This window comes from Salmo trutta, unplaced genomic scaffold, assembly GCF_901001165.1.
Source record: "Salmo trutta unplaced genomic scaffold, fSalTru1.1, whole genome shotgun sequence".
NCBI classification, from domain to species: domain Eukaryota; kingdom Metazoa; phylum Chordata; class Actinopteri; order Salmoniformes; family Salmonidae; genus Salmo; species Salmo trutta.
The window spans coordinates 2,029,384-2,054,081 of record NW_021822941.1 but is presented as its reverse complement, the minus strand read 5'-3'; the positions used below and the strand labels follow the sequence as shown (position 1 = coordinate 2,054,081).

Genomic DNA, 24,698 nt, shown 5'->3' with positions numbered 1-24,698 from the left:
TGGCAGCCATGGTGGTGAGGAGGACCACCTCCCCCTCCAGTCTGGTGAACTCATCCCTCATGGTATCCATGGTGGTGAGGAGGACCACCTCCCCCTCCAGTCTGGAGGACCACCTCCCCCTCCAGTCTGGTGAACTCATCCCTCATGGTATCCATGGTGGTGAGGAGGACCACCTCCCCCTCCAGTCTGGTGAACTCATCCCTCATGGCAGCCATGGTGGTGAGGACCACCTCCCCCTCCAGTCTGGTGGACCACCTCCCCCTCCAGTCTGGTGAACTCATCCCTCATGGTATCCATGGTGGTGAGGAGGGCCTGAGCCTGCTCTGCACTGAGGGGTCGCTCTCCTCCTGGGGCGTGTCCTCCACTATGGTGGGAAGAGAGGTGCTGGATGTGCCTTTTTGGATGGGGATAGTAGGGGTGAGGGAGGTGCTGGTGGAGTTTGTCTTGTGGGAGGTCATGTCACTGGTGGTGTCCTCTCTCTCACCTCTCTCCTTAATGGTCTGAAAGTCTGTTTCAAACAGCCTGATGTTACCTGGCACCATGACAGTCCCAGTCTGTTACCTGGCACCATGACAGTCCCAGTCTGTTACCTGGCACCATGACAGTCCCAGTCTGTTACCTGGCACCATGACAGTCCCAGTCTGTTACCTGGCACCATGACAGTCCCAGTCTGTTACCTGGCACCATGACAGTCCCAGTCTGTTACCTGGCACCATGACAGTCCCAGTCTCTTACCTGGCACCATGACAGTCCCAGTCTGTTACCTGGCACCATGACAGACCCAGTCTGTTACCTGGCACCATGACAGTCCCAGTCTGTTACCTGGCACCATGACAGTCCCAGTCTGTTACCTGGCACCATGACAGTCCCAGTCTGTTACCTGGCACCATGACAGTCCCAGTCTGTTACCTGGCACCATGACAGTCCCAGTCTGTTACCTGGCACCATGACAGTCCCAGTCTGTTACCTGGCCACCATGACAGTCCCAGTCTCTTACCTGGCACCATGACAGTCCCAGTCTGTTACTGGCACCATGACAGACCCAGTCTGTTACCTGGCACCATGACAGTCCCAGTCTGTTACCTGGCACCATGACAGTCCCAGTCTGTTACCTGGCACCATGACAGTCCCAGTCTGTTACCTGGCACCATGACAGTCCCAGTCTGTTACCTGGCACCATGACAGTCCCAGTCTTGTAGATGTTGATTGTTATTATCATTTTACATTTAAGTCATTTAGCAGACACTCTTATCCAGAGCGACTTACAAATTGGTGCATTCACCTTATGATATCCAGTGGAACAACCACTTTACAATAGTGCATCTAAATCTTTTAGGGGGGGGGTTAGAAGGATTACTTTATCCTATCCCAGGTATTCCTTAAAGAGGTGGGGTTTCAGGTGTCTCCGGAAGGTGGTGATTGACTCTGCTGTCCTGGCGTCGTGAGGGAGCTTGTTCCATCATTGGGGTGCCAGAGCAGCGAACAGTTTTGACTGGGCTGAGCGGGAACTGTGCTTCCGCAGAGGTAGGGAGGCGAGCAGGCCAGAGGTGGATGAACGCAGTGCCCTTCTTTGGGTGTAGGGACTGATCAGAGCCTGAATGTACGGAGGTGCCGTTCCCCTCACAGCTCCGTAGGCAAGCACCATGGTCTTGTAGCGGATGCGAGCTTCAACTGGAAGCCAGTGGAGTGTGTCAGTATTATGGTGCTGTCAGGGTCGTCTGTCTCTTTGATTTTCAGCTTCCACCCATTACAGATTCCCTCTGTCTTTATGGATGGGTAGTGAGAGCAGACTGCTGAGCGCCATGCATTTGGCTGGTCAGTGAGGGAGATGAGATGGATGGGTAGTGAGAGCAGACCGCTGAGCGCCATGCATTTGGTTGGTCAGTGAGGAAGATGAGATGGATGGGTAGTGAGAGCAGACCGCTGAGCGCCATGCATTTGGTTGGTCAGTGAGGAAGATGAGATGACTCACATCACCGTTATTGTAGAGGTCAGCAAAAAGTGTTTCTGGCCTCCCCTTTAGTAGTGTCTGTTTAAAAGCTTTCCTCGTTGTGTCATTTTGGAGGGTAGAGAATGGATTCGGCGCTGAGGGGGAGTGGGGACATGGTGCCTGTGGGCTCCTCTGCTACTGCTGCTGCTGCTGCTCTGTTCTGCTGCCCCGTTGCCATAGCAACCGGTTTGTTTGTCTGCCGCTGTTGCTAGCTAGCTCTAATTTAGTTCGAAAACCAGCAAAAAGAGTGGCAAATCTTCACACACACAAAAAAAAGAAGATATGTTTAAAGTTAGTCCGTGCTCCTTTTTGGTTTATTCACTTGGCCGTTTGATGTAGTTGTATTAACTCCCCTTGCTAGGTTTGTTCTAGCTCGTTTCTTCTGGCTAGCTTGTTAGTCTGCTGGCTAGGTCTTTGTTGTGTAGCTAGCTAGCTAGCTAGAGTCAAAACTTCTTAACTTGGGGAGCAGTTACTTTTTTCTATTCTGAATGAATAGAGTTGTTGTTCATCACTTCTTGTCTGGAATTATTTTTCCATTAGAGTGTTTATCTCATTCTAAAAAACAAAAAAATATGAATATATCAGGAACTCATGTTGAGCATGTCTCTCTATCTCTCTCTCTCGTTATCTCTCTCTATCTCTCTCTCTCTGTCTCTCTCTCTTTATCTCTCTCTATCTCTCTCGCACTCTCTCTCTCTCTCTCTCTTTCTCTCTCTCTGTGTGAATACTCTAGTATATATTCCACCACTACACTATACAGTACTCCAGTATATATTCCACCACTACACTATACAGTACTCTAGTATATATTCCACCACTACACTATACAGTACTCTAGTATATATTCCACCACTACACTATACAGTATCAGCTATGGTCCTAATAGACTGTGTGAATACTCCACTACACTACTGTCCCCATGAGGGAGGATAATACCATTGAGTAGTTATATATATATAATGTAATACTAAGGTAGGTGTTATTTATATGTCTTATTTTAGATACTATATATAATCAGATAAACAGTATGTCCAGATATCTGTTTTAGATACTATATATAATCAGATAGACAGTATGTCCAGATATCTGTTTTAGATACTATATATAATCAGATAGACAGTATGTCCAGATATCTGTTATAGATACTATATATAATCAGATAGACAGTATGTGCAGATATCTGTTATATATATACTATATATAATCAGATAGACAGTATGTCCAGATATCTGTTATAGATCACTTCTGTATATTGCATTGTGTATATCATCATATTATATATTCGGACATATCTTGTTGGACACACACACACACACACACACACACACACACACACACACACACACACACACACACACACACACACACACACACACAGAATCACAGCCTGTAATGTGTTCCTCCAGAGTGTCTCCTCTCTCTAAATGGTCTGTCTCTATTTTCTCCTCCACTTCACTCAAACACACTGATAGAAATGTCCCAGACAGGCTGTCAACCTCATCCACACAACTCTAACACACCCCTGACGTGTGTGTGTGTGTGTGTGTGATCGTGTGTGAGAGAGAGTGACGTGTTTAGCAGGCGTTGGCGATGAAAACACACACACACTCTGACTTAAGCATGAAAAGGAAAACACACACACACACACACACACACACACACACACACACACACACACACACACACACACACACACACACACACACACACACACACACACACCACACACACACACACAGACACCAGTAAATGGGGCAGAAGTGAAATGCTTTGAAGCGTTGGGGTAATCCAGCGTTAAAGGCTGCAGCAGAGCAGACTAGCACTGGGCCACTCCACTAGTCCCTATACACACCATACACACACACACCATACACACACACCATACACACACACCACACACACACACACCATACACACACGCCATACACACACACCATACACACACACCATACACACACACACACCATACACACACACCATACACACACACCACACACACACACACCATACACACACGCCATACACACACACCATACACACACACCATACACACACACACACACCATACACACACACCATACACACACACCATACACACACACACCATACACACACACACCATACACACACACACACCATACACACCATACACACACACACACACACCATACACACACGCCATACACACACACCACACACACACGCCATACACACACACACACACCGTACACATACACACACACACACCATACACACCATACACACACACACCATACACACACACACCATACACACCATACACACACACACACACACACCACACACACCGTACACACACACCATACACACACACCGTACACACACACACACACACACACACACACACACACACACACACAGTCTTGTACAGCTAACCTGGTGGGGACACACAATTCAGTCCCATTTAAAATCCTATTTCCCTAACCCTTAACCCTAAGCCCTAAACCTAGCTCCTAACCCTAACCCGTATTCTTACCCTAACCCTAAACCTAACCCTAGCTCCTAACCCTAAACCTAACCCTAAGCCCTAACCCTAAACCTAACCCTAGCTCCTAACCCTAAACCTAACCCTAAGCCCTAACCCTAAACCTAACCCTAAGCCCTAACCCTAACCCGTATTCTTACCCTAACCCTAACCCTAAACCTAACCCTAGCTCCTAACCCTAAACCTAACCCTAGCTCCTAACCCTAAACCTAACCCTAGCTCCTAACCCTAAACCTAACCCTAGCTCCTAACCCTAAACCTAACCCGTATTCTTACCCTAACCCTAAACCTAACCCGTATTCTAACCTTAACCCTAAACCCCCTAGAAACAGCATTTGACCTTGTGGGGACCAACAGAATGTCCCCAGTTTTTGTTTGTTTACTATTCATGTGGAGACTTCCGGTTCCCACAAGAATAGTTAAACACGTCTACACACACACACTGTACACACACACCGTACACGTACACACACACCGTGCACACACACTGTACACACACACCGTGCACACACACCGTGCACACACACCGTGCACACACACCGTGCACACACACCGTACACACACACCGTGCACACACACCGTACACACACACACACACTACTATCTCCTCTGAGTTGAGCTGTTAGCAGAAGCAGAGAAAAGGGGAACGAAAGAAGAGAAGTTAGAAGCTTTTCCTGTTTTTCTTTCCTCTCTTCGGCTCTGAGAATGGACAATGTTTTCATCAGTTTACCGCTCTTGTCATGACGTCTGAGGACGACCAGAGGACGTTTTACAGGGTGGTGTGTGTGTGTGTGGGGGGGGGGGGGGGGGGCTAGCCAAATCAGGCTTTAAACTTACTGCATGTCACAGATTACAGTCTCTACTCCTAATCAGACAGAGGGCAAATTACACTGCACTTTTTACACCCAGGGCCTCTCTCTCTCTCTCTCTCTGCATGTCTGTCTGTCAGCCTGTCTGCATGTCTGTCTGCATGTCTGACTGACTATCTGTCAGCCTGTCTGCATGTCTGTCTGCATGTCTGACTGACTGTCTGTCAGCCTGTCTGCATGTCTGTCTGCATGTCTGACTGACTGTCTGTCAGCCTGTCTGCATGTACAGTTGAAGTCAGAAGTTTACATACACTTAGGTTGGAGTCATTAAAACTTGTTTTTCAACCACTCCACAAATTTCTTGTTAACAATCTATAGTTTTGTCAAGTCAGTTAGGACATCTACTTTGTGCATGACACAAGTAATTTTTCCAACATCTGTTTACAGACAGATTATTTCAATTATAATTCACTGTATCACAATTCCAGTGGGTCAGAAGTTTACATACACTAAGTTGACTGTGCCTTTAAACAGCTTGGAAAATTCCAGAAAATTATGTCATGGCTTTAGAAGCTTCTGATAGGCTAATTGACATAATTTGAGTTAATTGGAGGTGTACCTGTGGATATATTTCAAGGCCTACCTTCAAACTCAGTGCATCTTTGCTTGACATCATGGGAAAATCAAAAATCAGCCAAGACCTCAGAAAAAACATTGTAGACCTCCACAAGTCTGGTTCATCCTTGGGAGCAATTTCCAACGCCTGAAGGTATCACGTTCATCTGTACAAACAATAGTACGCAAGTATAAACACCATGGGACCAAGCAGTCATCATACCGTTCAGGAAGGAGACGCGTTCTGTCTCCTAGAGATGAATGTACTTTGGTGCAAAAAGTGCAAATCAATCCCAGAACAACAGCAAAGGACCTTGTGAAGATGCTGGAAGAAACAGGTACAAAAGTATCTATATCCACAGTAAAGCAAGTCCTATATTGACTTAACCTGAAAGGACTGCTCAGCAAGGAAGAAGCTACTGCTCCAAAACCGCCATAAAAAAGCCAGACTACGGTTTGCAACTGCACATGGGGACAAAGATCGTACTTTCTGGAGAAATGTCCTCTGGTCTGATGAAACAAAAATATAACTGTTTGGCCATAATGACCATCATTATGTTTGGAGGAAAAAGGAGGAGGCTTGCAAGCCGAAGAACACCATCCCAACCGTGAAGCACGGGGGTGGCAGCATCATGTTGTTGTGGGGGTGCTTTGTTGCAGGAGGGACTGGTGCTCTTCACAAAATAGATGGCGTCATGAGGATGGAAAATTATGTGGATATATTGAAACAACATCTGAAGACATCAGTCAGGAAGATTGAAGCTTGGTCGCAAATGGGTCTTCCAAATGGACAATGACCCCAAGCATACTTCCAAAGTTGTGGCAAAACAGCTTAAGGACAACAAAGTCAAGGTATTGGAGTGGCCATCACAAAGCACTGACCTCAATCCTATTGAAAATTTGTGGGCAGAACTGAAAAAGCATGTGTGAGCATCGAGGCCTACAAACCTGACTCAGTTACACCAGCTCTGTCAGGAGGAATGGGCCAAAATTCGCCCAACTAATTGTGGGAAGCTTGTGGAAGGCCACCCAAAACGTTTGACCCAATTTAAAGGCAATTGAGTGTATGTAAACTTCTGACCCACTGGGAATGTGATGAAAGAAATAAAAGCTGTAATAAACTATTCTCTCTACTATTATTCTGACATTTTACATTCTTAAAATAAAGTGGTGATCCTAACTGACCTAAGATAGGGAATTTCTACTAGGATTAAATGTCAGGAATTGTGAAAAACTGAGTTTAAATATATTTGGCTAAGGTGTATGTAAACTTCTGACTTCAACTGTCTATCTGTCTGCATGTCTGTTTACATGTCTGTCTGACTGTCTGTTTGTCTGCATGTCTGTCTGTCTGCCTGTCTGTCTGTCTGCATGTCTGTCTGTCTGCATGTCTGTCTGTCTGCATGTCTGTCTGTCTGCCTGTCTGTCTGTCTGGTTGTCTGTCTGTCTGCATGTCTGTCTGTCTGCATGTCTGTCTGTCTGCATGTCTGTCTGTCTGCATGTCTGTCTGTCTGGTTGTCTGACTGTCTGCATGTCTGTCTGTCTGCATGTCTGTCTGTCTGCATGTACAGTACCAGTTAAAAGTTTTGCACACCTATTCATTCAAGGGTGTTTCTTTATTTGTACTATTGTCTACACTGTAGAATAATAGTGAAGACATCAAAACTATGAAATAACACACATGGAATCATGTAGTAATCCAAAAAGTATCAAACGAATCAAAATATATTTTATATTTTATATTCTTCAGTGTAGCCACCCTTTGCATTGATGACAGCTTTGCACACTCTTGGCATTCTCTCAACCAGCTTCATAAGGTAATCACCTGGAAAGAATTTGTGGAATTTCTTTACTTCTTAATGTGTTTGAGCCAATCAGTTGTGTTGTGACAAGGTAGGGGTAGTATACAGAAGATAGCCCTATTTGGTAAAAGACCAAGTCCATATTATGGCAAGAACAGCTCAAATAAGCAAAGAGAAACTACAGTCCATCATTACTTTAAGACATGAAGGTCAGTCAATGCGGAAAATTTCAAGAACTTTCAAAGTTTCATCAAGCGCTATGATGAAACTGACTCTCAGGAGGACCACCACAGGAATGGAAGACTGGGGATACCTCTGCTGCAGAGGATAAGTTCATTAGAGTTACCAGTCTCAGAAATTGCAGCCCAAATAAATGCTTCACAGAGTTCAAGTAACAGACAACATCTCAACATCAACAGTTCAGAGGAGACTGTGTGAATCAGGCCTTCATGGTCCAATTGCTGCAAGGAAAACACTACTAAAGGACACCAATAAGAAGAAGAGACTTTCTTGGGCCAAGAAACACGAGCAATGGACATTAGACCGGTGGAAATCTGTCCTTTGGTCTGATGAGTCCAAATTTGAGATTTTTGGTTCCAACCGCCGTGTCTTTGTGAGACACAGAGTAGGTGAAAGGATGATCTCCACATGTGTGGTTCCCACCGTGAAGCATGGAGGAGGAGGTGTTATGGCGTGTGGGTGCTTTGCTGGTAACACTGTCAGTGATATATTTAGAATTCAAGGCCTTCTGCAGCGATACCCCATCCCATCTGGTTTACGCTTTTTATTTTATTTCACCTTTATTTAACCAGGTAGGCCAGTTGACAACATATTCTCATTTACAACTGCGTCCTGGCCAAGATAAAAGCAAAGCAGTGCGACAAAAACAACAGCGCAGAGTAACACATAAACATACAGTCAATAACACAATAGAAAACATCTATGTACAGTGTGTGCAAATGTAGAAGAGTATCTGGTAAGGCAATAAATAGGACATAGAGGTGAAATAATTAAAATTTTCATTAACACTGGAGTGATAGATGTGCAGATGATGATGTGCAAGTAGAGATACTGGGGTGCAAAAGAGCAAGAAGATAAATAACAATATGGGGATGAGGTAGTTGGGTGGGCTATTTACAGATTGGCTGTGTACAGGTGCAGTGATCGGTAAGCTGCTCTGACAGCTGATGCTTAAAGTTAGAGAGGGAGAGATAAGTCTCCAGCTTCAGTGATTTTTGCAATTCGTTCCAGTCATTGGCAGCAGAGAACTGGAAGGAGAGGCAGCCAAAGGAAGAATTGGCTTTGGGGATGACCAGTGAAATATACCTGCTGGAGCGCGTGCTATGGGTGGGTGTTGCTATGGTGACCAGTGAGCTGAGATAAGGCAGGGCTTTACCTAGCAAAGACTTATAGATGACCTGGAGCCAGTTGGGATTGGCGACAAATCTGTAGCGAGGGCCAGCCAATGAGAGCATACAGGTCGCAGTGGTGGGTAGTATATGGGGCTTTAGTGACAAAACGGGTGGCACTGTGATAGACTGCATCCAGTTTGCTGAGTAGAGTGTTGGAGGCTATTTTGTAAATGACATCGCCGAAGTCAAGGATCGGTAGGATAGTCCGTTTTACGAGGGTATGTTTGGCAGCATGAGTGAAGGACGCTTTGTTGTGAAATAGGAAGCCAATTCTAGATTTCATTTTGGATTGGAGATGCTTAATGTGAGTCTGGAAGGAGAGTTTACAGTCTAAACAGACACCTAGGTATTTATAGTTGTTCACATATTCAAAGTCTGAACTGTCCAGAGTAGTGATGCTAGTCGGGCGGGCGGGTGTGGGCAGCAATCGGTTGAAGAGCATGCATTTAGTTTTACTAGCATTCAAAAGCATTTGGAGGCCACGGAAGGAGAGTTGTATGGCATTGAAGCTTGTTTGGAGGTTAGTTAACACAGTGTCCAAAGAAGGGCCAGATGTATACAGAAAGGTGTCATCTGCGTAGAGGTGGATCAGAGAATCACCAGCAGCAAGAGCGACATCATTGATATATACAGAGAAAAGAGTCGGCCAGAGAATTGAACCCTGTGGCACCCCCATAGAGACTACCAGAGGTCCGGACAACAGGCCCTCCGATTTGACACACTGAACTCTATCAGAGAAGTAGTTGGTGAACCAGGCGAGGCAGTCATTTGAGAAACCAAGGCTGTTTAGTCTGCCGATAAGATTGCGATGATTGACAGAGTCGAAAGCCTTGGCCAGGTCGATGAAGATGCCTGCACAGTACTGTCTATTATCAATGGCGGTTATGATATCGTTTAGGACCTTGAGCGTGGCTGAGGTGCACCCATGACCAGCTCGGAAACCAGATTGCATAGTGGAGAAGGTACGGTGGGATTCAAAATGGTCGGTGATCTGTTTGTTAACTTGGGGGTGCAGAGCTGTTGGCCGGGGTAGGGGTAGCCAGGTGGAAAGCACGGCCAGCCGTAGAAAAATGCTTCTTGAAATGATCTATTATCGTAGATTGATCAGTGGTGACAGTGTTTCCTAGCCTCAGTGCAGTGGGCAGCTGGGAGGAGGTGCTCTTATTCTCCATGGACTTTACAGTGTCCCAAAACCTTTTTAGAATTAGTGCTACAGGATGCAAATTTCTGTTTGAAAAAGTTAGCCTTAGCTTTCCTAACTGACTGTGTGAATTGGTTCGTGACTTCCGTGAAAAGTTGCATATCACGGGGACTATTCAATGCTAATGCAGAATGCCACAGAATGTTTTTGTGCTGGTCAAGGGCAGTCAAGTCTTGGGTGAACCAGGGGCTATTTCAGGATTTTTGGTGGGCTTCCTAAGCCAGGATTCAGACATGGCTAGGACATCCGGGTTGGCCGAGTGTGTTAAAGCAGTGAATAAAATAAACTTAGGGAGGAGGCTTCTAATGTTAAGATGCATGAAACCAAGACTTTTACGGTTACAGAAGTCAACAAATGAGAGAGCCTGGGGAATGGGAGTGGTGCTGGGGGCTGCAGGGCCTGGATTCACCTCTACATCACCAGAGGAACAGAGGAGGATAAGGGTATGGCTAAAGGCTATAAGAACTGGTTGTCTCTGGCGTTGGCGACAGAGAATACAAGGAGCAGATTTCTGGGCGTGGGAGAATAGATTCAAGGCATAATGTACAGACGCTTAGTGGGACTATCATTTGTTTTTCAACAGGACAATGACCCAACACACCTCCAGGCTGTGTAAGGGCTATTTGACCAAGAATGAGAGTGATGTACTATTACATCAGATGACCTGGCCTCCACAATCAACCGACCTCAACCCAATTGAGACGGTTTGGGATGAGTTGGACCGCAGAGTGAAGGAAAAGCAGCCAACAGGCGCTCAGCAAATGTAGAAACTTCTTCAAGACTGTTGGAAAAGCATTCTAGGTGAAGCTGGTTGAGAGAATGCCAAGAGTGTGCAAAGCTGTCAAGGCAAATGGTGGCTATTTTGAAGAATATAAAATATATTTTGATTTGTTTAACACTTTTTTGATTACTACATGATTCCATGTGTGTTATTTCATAGTTTTGATGTCTTCACTATTATTCTACAGTGTAGACAATAGTACAAATAAAGAAACACCCTTGAATGAATAGGTGTGCAAAACTTCTGACTGGTACTGTCTGTCTGTCTGTCTGTCTGTCTGTCTGTCTGTCTGTCTGTCTGTCTCTTCCCCTTCTTCCATACCAACTGATCACTGAATGAATTTCCAATTTGTAATAAATGAACCGTTCTTCCTGTATCCCCAAATAGAAATTAATTATTACCACGGCCATTAAAATAATTATAATCAACCCTCCTGCCCATTCCTTTCATCTCTCTCTCTCTCACACACACACACACACACACACACACACACACACACACACACACACACACACACACACACACACACACGGCCAACTCAGTTTTTAGGAACTCAGTCGGGGTCTTAACTTAGTGTTGAGAGTTAGAATAGTAGAATACACATTTTGAATTTACATTTTTGTGCATCAACAGTTTTCTCCGATGTCAGTCACTGACAGTAACTGAATTAGCCCATGTCAGCTAAAATGTTTTCGATTGGTGAATTAGTCTAGCCAGCTATCTAAACTTGTAGTAATCATGGTCGAATTACCGACCGGGCCCTGACCTCCAGGGGGTCTCCATTGATTTTGTTCGTCACTCTCACTCAGATATCATATTTCCAGCCCTATTAAAGAAGGTGCGTTATTAAGAATGGTATACAGGTTTTGTTGAGCTTTTGATTTCAATGGCGACTTAGAAACTCTTCATTGGTTGTCTTAATACAATCTGACATGGTTTATTATCTAAGTTATAGATGTTATTTATCAAATATTTAATAAGCAGCTCAGGTGTTGTTTTATGATAATATCAAAATGGAGAACGGCAGCCTTTGACATTATTCTGACACATCTATGTTTTCGTGTGTGTGTGTGTGTGTGTGTGTGTGTGTGTGTGTGTGTGTGTGTGTGTGTGTGTGTGTATGTCAGCTCGTGTGATGTGACTCTGCTGAGTGGTGCTGACGTCTAGACTTTGAGAGAGAGGGAGAAAAATAGATTGCATCAGGAGAAAAAAAGAGAGAGATAGAGTGAGTGAGTGAGTGAGTGAGTGAGTGAGAGGAGAGTGAGAGGGAAGAGAGAGAGAGATAGAGAGGGAAGAAAGATAAGAGATAGAGAGACAGAGAGGGAAGAGAGAGAGGCGAGAGAGAGAGAGGGAAGAGAGAGAGAGAAGAGAGAGAGAGAGAGAGAGAGAGAGAGAGAGAGAAAGAGAGAGAGAGAGAGAGAGATAGAGAGGGAAGAGAGAGGTGAGAGAGAGAGAAAGAGAGAGAGAAAGAGAGGGAAGAGAGAGAGAAGATAGAGATAGAGAGGGAAGAGAGCGAGAGAAGAGAGAGAAAGAGAGAGAGAGAGAGAGAAAGAGAGAGAGAAGAGAAAGAGAAGGAAGAGAGAGAGAGAGAGAGAGAGAGCGAGAGAGAGAGAAAGATAGAGAGAGAGAGAGAAAGAGAGGGAAGAGAGAGAGAGAGAGAGAGAGAAAGAGAAAGAGAGAAAGAAAGAAAGCCTGACAGAGTAACACAGTATTTGCAAGGAGCAGGACCCTGGGGTCCTTTTGATGTTGTGCACTTTGATTTTAGTGGACCAGAAACATGCCACAGAGTGTTATCTCAGGAGGGATTCTAGAGGACAGTGAGAGTCCACAGCATCAACATGAATCAACAACATTAACAGAGAAGAAAGTGAACAGAAATAGCAAATAACAAGGTAATGGAAATAATTTAATGACATAAGCAGATGGCCCCAGACCAACCACACAGCCTCCAGCAGGGTGTATTAATGCCTTACAGTACAACTAGCATCCAGCTGAATGATGTACACTAACATTGTAGTGATGATTAAAACAAATCTAACCAGAGAGTCGACAGGAATCCAACATTAATTGGCGTTGATGAAGGGTTCCAAAAGGGTTCTTCGGCTGTCCCCGTAACAAAACCCTTATTGGTTCCAGGTAGAACCATTTTGGGGACCATGTAGAACCGTCTGTGGAAAGGGTTCTACATGGAACCCCAAACAGTTCTACTTGGAACGAAAATGGTTCTACCTGGAACCAACAAGGGTTCTTCAAAGGGTTCTCCTAAACGGGACAGCCAAAGGACCGTTTTAGGTTGTAGATATCACCTTATTTTTAAATAAAAGTGTATATAAAAGGCCCAGAAAAACCAGCACAACATCAACAACCTCCAGCGAACCCTTTGAGGAGCAGATTACACCTTCTATTAATGGACCTTCTCTGTAGTTCTAATGATGACATCACAGAGGGCCGAGGATTCTATCCTCATGGAATACAACTGGACAATTCTGGAATACAGAGAATCATTCCAGAATATATCTCTGTCAATCAACTCTTCAAAGGGTTTTATATCAAATCAAAAATCATGAGACAACCCAAACCACAGCGCCATAGAATTAGGATTCTATGCACAGCGCTGCCTTGACGTGCAATGCTTTCAACATGCAGCAGGCATGCTGTCGTTGAGGGAGGGGAATAAATATGATAGATAGGAAGGCTGAAATACCTGGACAAAAAACCTGCAGTACCTCTCTCTCTTCTGCAGCTGTAAACCCAGACAGGTTGGTTAGTACCACACACAACCACACAACACACAGTTCATTAATCACACCATAGAGTTCCATATAAAACAATACTACTTCTACTGAGCACTAATTCAATAGGATCTCTGTGAATGAAACAGTCAGTCATTAGGGAAATAAAACAGTCATTTAGGAAGACGCTTCCTTCCTCCTGCCCTGCCTCTCCTCCCCCCTTCCCTGCCCTGCCTCTCCTCCCCCCTGCCCTGCCTCTCCTTCCCCTGCCTCTCCCTCCCCCTGCCTCTCCTTCCCCCTGCCTCTCCTTCCCCCTGCCTCTCCCTCCCCCTGCCTCTCCTTCCCCTGCCTCTCCTTCCCCCTGCCTCTCCCTCCCCTGCCTCTCCTTCCCCTGCCTCTCCTTCCCCCCTGCCTCTCCTTCCCCTGCCTCTCCTTCCCCCTGCCTCTCCCTCCCCTGCCTCTCCTCCCCCTGCCTCTCCTCCCCCTGCCTCTCCTCCCCCTGCCTCTCCTCCCCCTGCCTCTCCCTCCCCCTGCCTCTCCTTCCCCTGCCTCTCCCTCCCCCTGCCTCTCCTTCCCCTGCCTCTCCCTCCCCCTGCCTCTCCTTCCCCCTGCCCCTCCCCCTGTCTCTACTTCCCCTGTCTCTCCTCCCCCTGCCTCTCCTCCCCCTGTCTCTCCTCCCCCTGCCTCTCCCTCCCCCTGCCTCTCCTCCCCCTGCCTCTCCCTCCCCCTGCCTCTCCTTCCCCTGCCTCTCCCTCCCCCCTGCCTCTCCTTCCCCTGCCTCTCCTTCCCCCTGTCTCTCCCTCCCCCTGCCTCTCCTCCCCCTGCCTCTCCCTCCCCCTGCCTCTCCTCCCCCTGCCTCTCCCTCCCCCTGCCTCTCCTCCCCCTGCCTCTCCTCCCCCTGCCTCTCCCTCCCCCTGCCTCTCCTTCCCCTGCCTCTCCTCCCCCTGCCTCTCCCTCCCCCCTGCCTCTCCTTCCCCTGCCTCTCCCTCCCCCTGCCTCTCCTTCCCCTGCCTCTCCTTCCCCCTGTCTCTCCTCCCTCCCCCTGCCTCTCCTCCCCCTGCCTCTCCCTCCCCCTGCCTCTCCTCCCCCTGCCTCTCCCTCCCCCTGCCTCTCCTCCCCCTGCCTCTCCCTCCCCCTGCCTCTCCTCCCCCTGCCTCTCCTTCCCCTGCCTCTCCCTCCCCCTGCCTCTCCTTCCCCTGCCTCTCCCTCCCCCTGCCTCTCCTTCCCCCTGCCCCTCCCCCTGTCTCTACTTCCCCTGTCTCTCCTCCCCCTGCCTCTCCTCCCCCTGCCTCTCCCTCCCCCTGCCTCTCCTTCCCCTGCCTCTCCCTCCCCCTGCCTCTCCTCCCCCTGCCTCTCCCTCCCCCTGCCTCTCCTCCCCTGCCTCTCCCTCCCCTTGCCTCTCCTCCCCCTGCCTCTCCCTCCCCCTGCCTCTCCTCCCCCTGCCTCTCCCTCCCCCTGCCTCTCCTTCCCCTGCCTCTCCTCCCCCTGCCTCTCCCTCCCCCTGCCTCTCCTTCCCCTGCCTCTCCCTCCCCCTGCCTCTCCTTCCCCTGCCTCTCCCTCCCCCTGCCTCTCCTTCCCCTGCCTCTCCTTCCCCCTGTCTCTCCCTCCCCCTGCCTCTCCTCCCCCTGCCTCTCCCTCCCCCTGCCTCTCCTCCCCCTGCCTCTCCCTCCCCCTGCCTCTCCTTCCCCTGCCTCTCCCTCCCCCTGCCTCTCCTTCCCCTGCCTCTCCCTCCCCCTGCCTCTCCTTCCCCCTGCCCCTCCCCCTGTCTCTACTTCCCCTGTCTCTCCTCCCCCTGCCTCTCCTCCCCCTGCCTCTCCTTCCCCTGCCTCTCCCTCCCCCTGCCTCTCCTTCCCCTGCCTCTCCCTCCCCCTGCCTCTCCTTCCCCCTGCCCCTCCCCCTGTCTCTACTTCCCCCTGCCCCTCCCCCTGTCTCTACTTCCCCTGTCTCTCCTCCCCCTGCCTCTCCTCCCCCTGCCTCTCCCTCCCCCTGCCTCTCCTTCCCCTGCCTCTCCTTCCCCCTGTCTCTCCCTCCCCCTGCCTCTCCTCCCCCTGCCTCTCCCTCCCCCTGCCTCTCCTCCCCCTGCCTCTCCTTCCCCCTGTCTCTCCCTCCCCCTGCCTCTCCTCCCCCTGCCTCTCCCTCCCCCTGCCTCTCCTCCCCCTGCCTCTCTCCCTCCCCCTGCCTCTCCTTCCCCTGCCTCTCCTCCCCCTGCCTCTCCCTCCCCCTGCCTCTCCTTCCCCTGCCTCTCCCTCCCCCTGCCTCTCCTTCCCCTGCCTCTCCTTCCCCCTGTCTCTCCCTCCCCCTGCCTCTCCTCCCCCTGCCGCTCCCTCCCCCTGCCTCTCCTCCCCCTGCCTCTCCCTCCCCCTGCCTCTCCTCCCCCTGCCTCTCCCTCCCCCTGCCTCTCCTCCCCCTGCCTCTCCCTCCCCCTGCCTCTCCTTCCCCTGCCTCTCCTTCCCCCTGCCTCTCCTTCCCCTGCCTCTCCTTCCTCTTTCAACCATTTAGAATATCCCTCCCTCCCTCTATCCCTCTATCCCTCCCTCCCTTTCTCTATCCCTCTATCACTCCCTCCCTTTCTCTATCCCTCTATCCCTCCCTCCCTTTCTCTATCCCTCTATCCCTCCCTCCCTTTCTCTATCCCTCTATCCCTCCCTCCCTTTCTCTATCCCTCTATCACTCCCTCCCTTTCTCTATCCCTCTATCACTCCCTCCCTTTCTCTATCCCTCTATCACTCCCTCCCTTTCTCTATCCCTCTATCACTCCCTCCCTTTCTCTATCCCTCTATCACTCCCTCCCTTTCTCTATCCCTCTATCACTCCCTCCCTTTCTCTATCCCTCTATCACTCCCTCCCTTTCTCTATCCATCTATCACTCCCTCCCTTTCTCTATCCCTCTATCACTCCCTCCTTCCTTCCTCCCTCCCTCCCTCCCTATTTCACTCCCGATCGATCTCCCTCCCCTAGGCCGTCATTGAAAATAAGATTTTGTTTTTAACCAACTTGCCTAGTTAAATAAAGATAAATAAAATAAACTCATATTGTCCTCTACATCTATGGCATTAAAAGTTGTAGCTGCAATTATAATACCCACATGTTAATAATTGGAAACCTTCAATATCGAAATCATAATTAGCATACTAATGAGCCATATTATTCAATTACACAGTTAATTGGGTTTATTGATGAAAATAACAGGCTCATATTTCTCTCCTTTTGTAGGATTTAAGCAGAAGTGTTTAACCTGTTCAGTCCATTTGGTCAATAGTGAACCCCTCGTTTCTCTTAGAAACCTTTGAAACTGTAAAGTTCACTTGAAATGCATTAGTGGGTAAGACACTCTATATAGGGGTGTGAAAGAGAGAGAGAGACAGAGAGAGAGAGACAGAGAGAGAGAGACAGAGAGAGAGACATAGAGAGAGAGACAAAGACAGAGAGAGACAGAGAGAGAGAGAGACAGAGAGAGACAGAGAGAGAGAGATAGAGAGAGAGACAGAGAGAGAGACAGAGAGAGAGACAGAGAGAGACAGAGAGAGACAGAGAGAGAGACAGATAGAGAGACAGAGAGAGAGACAGAGAGAGAGACAGAGAGAGAGAGAGACAGAGAGACAGAGAGACATAGAGAGAGAGAGCGACAGAGAGACAGAGAGCGAGACAGAGAGAGACAGAGAGAGAGAGACATAGAGAGAGAGAGACAGAGAGACATAGAGAGAGAGAGACATAGAGAGAGAGAGCAACAGAGAGACAGAGAGAGAGAGAGAGACAGAGAGAGAGACAGAGAGAGAGAGACAGAGAGAGAGACAGAGAGAGAGAGACAGAGAGAGAGACAGAGAGACAGAGAGAGAGACATAGAGAGAGACAGAGAGAGAGACAGAGAGAGAGAGAGAGACATAGACAGAGAGACATAGAGAGAGAGAGCGACAGAGAGACAGAGAGCGAGACAGAGAGAGACAGAGAGAGAGAGACAGAGAGAGAGACAGAGAGACAGAGAGAGAGACATAGAGAGAGAGAGACATAGAGAGAGAGAGACATAGAGAGAGACATAGAGAGAGAGAGCAACAGAGAGACAGAGAGAGACAGAGAGAGAGACAGAGAGAGACAGAGAGAGACAGAGAGAGAGACAGAGAGAGAGAGACAGAGAGAGAGACAGAGAGAGAGACAGAGAGAGAGACAGAGAGAGAGAGAGACAGAGACAGAGAGACATAGAGAGAGAGAGCGACAGAGAGACAGAGAGCGAGACAGAGAGAGACAGAGAGAGAGAGACATAGAGAGAGAGAGACAGAGAGACATAGAGAGAGAGACAGAGAACGATAGAGAAGCAACGAGAGAACAGAGAGAGAGAGAGAGACAGAGAGAGAAGAGAGAGAGAAGAGAGAGAGACAGAGAGAGAGAACAGAGAGAGAGACAGAGAGAGAGAGGACAGAGAGAGAGACAGAGAGACAGAGAGAGAGAAGAGAGAGCAGACAGAGAGAGAGACAGAGAGGAGGAGAGAGAGACATAGACAGAGAGGACATAGAGAGAGAGAGCGACAGAGAGACAGAGAGAGGACAGAGAGAGACAGAGAGAGAGAGACAGAAGAGAGACAGAGAGACATAGAGAGAGAGAGACATAGAGAGAGAGGAGACATAGATGAGGCGAGAGACATAGAAGAGAGAGGACATAGAGAGAGGAGCAACAGAGAGGAACAGAGAGAGACAGAGAGAGAGACAGAGAGAGACAGAGAGAGAGACAGAGAGAGAGACAGAGAGAGAGACAGAGGGAGAGGAGACAGAGAGAGAGACAGAGAGAGAGAGAGACAGAGAGACAGAGAGAGAGACAGAGAGAGAGACAGAGAGAGAGAGACAGAGAGAGCGAGGGGGCAATAGAGTCAGTAGAGAAAAAGAGAAAGAACGATCATTGATTGGTTGACTGCATCGTGACCTAACAGGACCATGCTGGATTCTACAGGACACTCCCTCTGGTTATCTAACCTCTACAGTCTGAGGATGGACAAGGACAAAAGGAAAGCTCTGCACCCCAAGTCATTTTAAACACAATTCAAAGTCCCTTGTAGTTGAGAAACAAATGATAAGGAACTCTATACAATTCAGTTAAAAAATATAAAACCCCAAAACCCCAAGAAATAAACAATAGAAGGAATAGGTCACCCAAATGACCAAATTATATATTGTAAGCAGACTATGGGGCGACAGGGGGCGGCAGCGTAGCCTAGTGTTTAGAGTGTTGGACTAATAACCGAAAGGTTGCAAGATCAAATCCCTGAGCTGACAAGGTAAAACTCTGTCGTTCTGCCCCTTAACTGACTTGCCTAGTTAAATAAAGGTTAAATAAATAAATGGACAAGGTAAGACAGCAATCCATGTGTGAACTACAGTTTGGGTGACCTGTCCCTTCAATATCGAAATGAACTTAATAGAAAGTATTTTTTCCCCCCCCTGTTCCTGCAGTACCTTGTTGAGGCTGCGTGCGGCGCTGTCCTTGCCCCCGGGGGTTAGGTTTCTGAGCTGAACATCCAGCAGGTCAACCAGCTGGGCCATGGCCCTCACCGTAGAGGGGACGTCACCGGGACGCAACAAGCCTTTAGTCTGCTCTGCTAGCTCCCTGGCAACCACGGCTGCCGTCTCGCCGCTACGCAACTAGAGGAGGAGGAGGAGGATGATGAAGATGAGGACAGTTAGAACATAGAGGTTACAACACAGACCTAGACTAGTTCTCATACTGTGTTCAGTTTGGGCCTACTGTACTGAAGGGGCTAAAAACTAGTGGTATTTATTACAAAGACGAGGGATGGTCCTGATGGTTAAAACCTCAACTGGTTATGGAAGAAAGAATGAAAACCCTGATAGTAATGATAGTGATTAAAACAACTGATAGTAATGATAGTGATTAAAACAACTGATAGTTATTAAAACAACTGATAGTGATGATAGTGATTAAAACAACTGATAGTTATTAAAACAACTGATAGTGATGATAGTGATTAAAACAACTGATAGTTATTAAAACAACTGATAGTAATGATAGTGATTAAAACAACTGATAGTAATGATAGTGATTAAAACAACTGATAGTAATGATAGTGATTAAAACAACTGATAGTAATGATAGTGATTAAAACAACTGATAGTAATGATAGTGATTAAAACAACTGATAGTGATTAAAACAACTGATAGTAATGATAGTGATTAAAACAACTGATAGTGATTAAAACAACTGATAGTAATGATAGTGATTAAAACAACTGATAGTAATGATAGTGATTAAAACAACTGATAGTTATTAAAACAACTGATAGTGATGATAGTGATTAAAACAACTGATAGTAATGATAGTGATTAAAACAACTGATAGTTATTAAAACAACTGATAGTGATTAAAACAACTGATAGTAATGATAGTGATTAAAACAACTGATAGTAATGATAGTGATTAAAACAACTGATAGTTATTAAAACAACTGATAGTGATTAAAACAACTGATAGTAATGATAGTGATTAAAACAACTGATAGTAATGATAGTGATTAAAACAACTGATAGTTATTAAAACAACTGATAGTGATTAAAACAACTGATAGTAATGATAGTGATTAAAACAACTGATAGTGATGCTAGTGATTAAAACAACTAAAGTCTCCTCAGTCCTACACCGTACATCTTTACTCTTTATCATCTTTAACGTCATATAACCAGGAACTGAGCTCATCAAACAGCTATCATCTTTAACTGAGCTCATCAAACAGCTATCATCTTTAACTGACCTCATCAAACAGCTATCATCTTTAACAGAGCTCATCAAACAGTTATCATCTTTAACTGAGCTCATCAAACAGCTATCATCTTTAAATGAGCTCATCAAGCAGCTATCATCTTTAACTGAGCTCATCAAACAGCTATCATCTTTAACTGACCTCATCAAACAGCTATCATCTTTAACTGAGCTCATCAAACAGCTATCATCTTTAACTGAGCTCATCAAACAGCTATCATCTTTAACTGAGCTCATCAAACAGCTATCATCTTTAACTGAGCTTATTACACAGCTACCATCTTTAACTGAGCTCATCAAACAGCTATCATCTTTAACTGAGCTCATCAAACAGCTATCATCTTTAACTGACCTCATCAAACAGCTATCATCTTTAACTGACCTCATCAAACAGCTATCATCTTTAACTGAGCTCATCAAACAGCTATCATCTTTAACTGAGCTCATCAAACAGCTATCATCTTTAACTGAGCTCATCAAACAGCTATCCTGTTTAACATCATATAGCCATGAACTGAGCTTAACAAACAGCCAAACAATACAGGAAGTCTCTGAATCAACCCTGTCTAGTCTACAGTAGTGCTGCGTCCCAAATGGAACCCTGTTTAGTGCCATTCGGGACACAGTCTAAATATTCCCCAGTATCTTCCCCAATGTGTCTCCATGCATGAGCAACTGAGAGAACAAACTGCCCCTGGGTCCAGATCCGTAATGGACGCCCTAGAGTGTGTTTCAATGGGAGAGCCGCATAGCCGCAATGGCCGCCGCCAGCAGTCACACTCACTTTCTGCATGATGTGGTTGACCCAGGGAGACGTGCAGTTGCTGAGGTCGGGTCCTTGGGGATCCCAGTAGCCCTGCTGAGCAACACACACGTATGTAGCTACGCCTGGAAGACACACAAACACCAAGACAACACGCTTAGCAAACACAGTAAGACAGCGTTGACATTCAGAGAGTGGGCAGGGAGGCAGGAAGTACGGAGGAGAATTGGGGTTCACTGAACAGGCACGTGTGTGTGTGTGTGATAATTAACAGGACAAAGGGCAGTGTTTCACACTCATGAGTCTGAACAGTAGGATCATACTCTACTTAACAACCTTGGTACTGGAGAGGACAGAGACGGACATTATGGGCGGTTAAAGAACTGCTGATCTGAATCTAACACACATGTCCCTGCACATTTGTGTTTGTGTGTGTGAGAAAGAGGGTGTGTGTGTGTGTGTGTTGTTTCTCATAATGAGATGTAGTGTAATGCTGCATATGCCTGTACGCCTGTCATGGCACATGAAATGAACGTTGTTACAGTGTAAACATGACCTATATATGATGTTCATGTTTCTTATTCTACATGATCACACAACCCACGCTCTAACAGAGAACAACTCACGCTCTAACAGAGAACAACTCACGCTCTAACAGAGAACAACTCACACTCTAACAGAGAACAACTCACACTCTAACAGAGAACAACTCACACTCTAACAGAGAACAACTCACACTCTAACAGAGAACAACTCACGCTCTAACAGAGAACAACTCACGCTCTAACAGAGAACAACTCACACTCTAACAGAGAACAACTCACACTCTAACAGAGAACAACTCACACTCTAACAGAGAACATCTCACACTCTAACAGAGAACAACTCACACTCTAACAGAGAACAACTCACACTCTAACAGAGAACAACTCACACTCTAACAGAGAACAACTCACACTCTAACAGAGAACAACTCATACTCTAACAGAGAACAACTCACGCTCTAACAGAGAACAACACTCACACTCTAACAGAGAACAAACTCACACTCTAACAGAGAACAACTCACCTCTAACAGAGAACAACTCACACTCTACAGAGAACAACTCACACTCTAACAGAGAACACTCACACTCTAACAGAGAACAACTCACACTCTAACAGAGAACAACTCACACTCTAACAGAGAACAACTCACAGCTCTAACAGAGAACAACTCACACCTCTAACAGAGAACAACTCACACTCTAACAGAGAACAACTCACACTCTAACAGAGGAACCAACTCACACTCTAACAGAGAACAACTCACACTCTAACAGAGAACAACTCACACTCTAACTCTAACAGAGAACAACTCACCACTCTAACAGAGAACAACTCACACTCTAACAGAGAACAACTCACACTCTAACAGAGAACAACCTCACACTCTAACAGAGAACAACTCACACCTAACAGAGAACAACTCACACTCTAACAGAGAACAACTCCACACCTCTAACAGAGAACAAACTCACGCTCTAACAGAGAACACTCACACTCTAACAGAGAACAACTCACACTCTAACAGAGAACAACTCACGCTCTAACAGAGAACAACTCACACTCTAACAGAGAACAACTCACACTCTAACAGAGAACATCTCACACTCTAACAGAGAACAACTCACACTCTAACAGAGAACAACTCACACTCTAACAGAGAACAACTCACTCTAACAGAGAACAACTCACACTCTAACAGAGAACAACTCATACTCTAACAGAGAACAACTCACGCTCTAACAGAGAACAAGCAACTCCACACTCTAACAGAGAACAACTCACACTCTAACAGAGAACAACTCACACTCTAACAGAGAACAACTCACACTCTAACAGAGAACAACTCACACTCTAACAGAGAACAACTCACACTCTAACAGAGAACAACTCACACTCTAACAGAGAACAACTCACACTCTAACAGAGAAAACTCACACTCTAACAGAGAACAACTCACACTCTAACAGAGAACAACAACTCACACTCTAACAGAGAACAACTCACACTCTAACAGAGAACAACTCACACTCTAACAGAGAACAACTCACACTCTAACAGAGAACAACTCACACTCTAACAGAGAACAACAACTCACTCTAACAGAGACAACTCACACTCTAACAGAGAACAACAAACTCACACTCTAACAGAGACAACTCACACTCTACAAGAGAACAACTCACACTCTAACAGAGAACAAACTCACGCTCTAACAGAGAACAACTCACACTCTAACAGAGAACAACTCACACTCTAACAGAGAACAACTCACACTCTAACAGAGAACAACTCACACTCTAACAGAGAACAACTCACACTCTAACAGAGAACAACAACTCACACTCTAACAGAGAACAACTCACACTCTAACAGAGAACAACTCACACTCTAACAGAGAACAACAACTCACACTCTAACAGAGAACAACTCACACTCTAACAGAGACAAACTCACAGCTCTAACCAGAGAACAACCACAGCTCTAACAGAGAACAACTCACACTCTAACAGAGAACAACTCACACTCTAACAGAGAACAACTCACACTCTAACAGAGAACAACTCCACTCTAACAGAGAACAACTCACACTCTAAACAGAGAACAACTCACACTCTAACAGAGAACAAAACTCACACTCTAACAGAGAACAACTCACATCTAACAGAGAACAACTCACACTCTAACAGAGAACACAACTCACACTAACAGAGAACAACTCACACTCTAACAGAGAACAACTCACACTCTAACAGAGAACAACTCACCTCTAACAGAGAACAACTCACGCTCTAACAGAGAACAACTCACACTCTAACAGAGAACAACTCACACTCTAACAAGACAACTCACACTCTAACAGAGAACAACTCACACTCTAACAGAGAACAAACTCACACTCTAACAGAGAACAACAACTCACACTCTAACAGAGAACAAACTCACACTCTAACAGAGACAACTCACACTCTAACAGAGAACAACTCACACTCTAACAGAGAACAACTCACACTCTAACAGAGAACAACAACTCACACTCTAACAGAGAACAACAACTCACACTCTAACAGAGAACAACTCACACTCTAACAGAGAACAACTCACACTCTAACAGAAAACAACTCACACTCTAACAGAGAACAACTCACACTCTAACAGAGAACAACTCACTCTAACAGAGACAACTCACACTCTATACAGAGAACAACTCACTCTCTAACAGAGAACAACTCACACTCTAAAGAAACAACTCAACACTCTAAC

The 24,698-nt window shown here is 46.3% G+C and overlaps 1 protein-coding gene across 1 annotated transcript; it reads right to left on the bottom strand.

The window, feature by feature from the left end:
• Nucleotides 1–13,281: 13,281 nt before the first annotated feature.
• Nucleotides 13,282–21,529, bottom strand: LOC115187360 (adhesion G protein-coupled receptor L3-like). Its single transcript, XM_029746429.1, has 3 exons — nucleotides 21,411–21,529; nucleotides 19,308–19,493; nucleotides 13,282–13,877 (listed from the first exon to the last, which is right to left on the bottom strand). The coding sequence occupies exons 1-3, from the start codon at nucleotides 21,417–21,419 to the stop codon at nucleotides 13,770–13,772; spliced, it is 303 nt and encodes a 100-aa protein (XP_029602289.1). The 5' UTR covers nucleotides 21,420–21,529; the 3' UTR covers nucleotides 13,282–13,769.
• Between the last annotated feature and the right edge of the window lie 3,169 nt (nucleotides 21,530–24,698).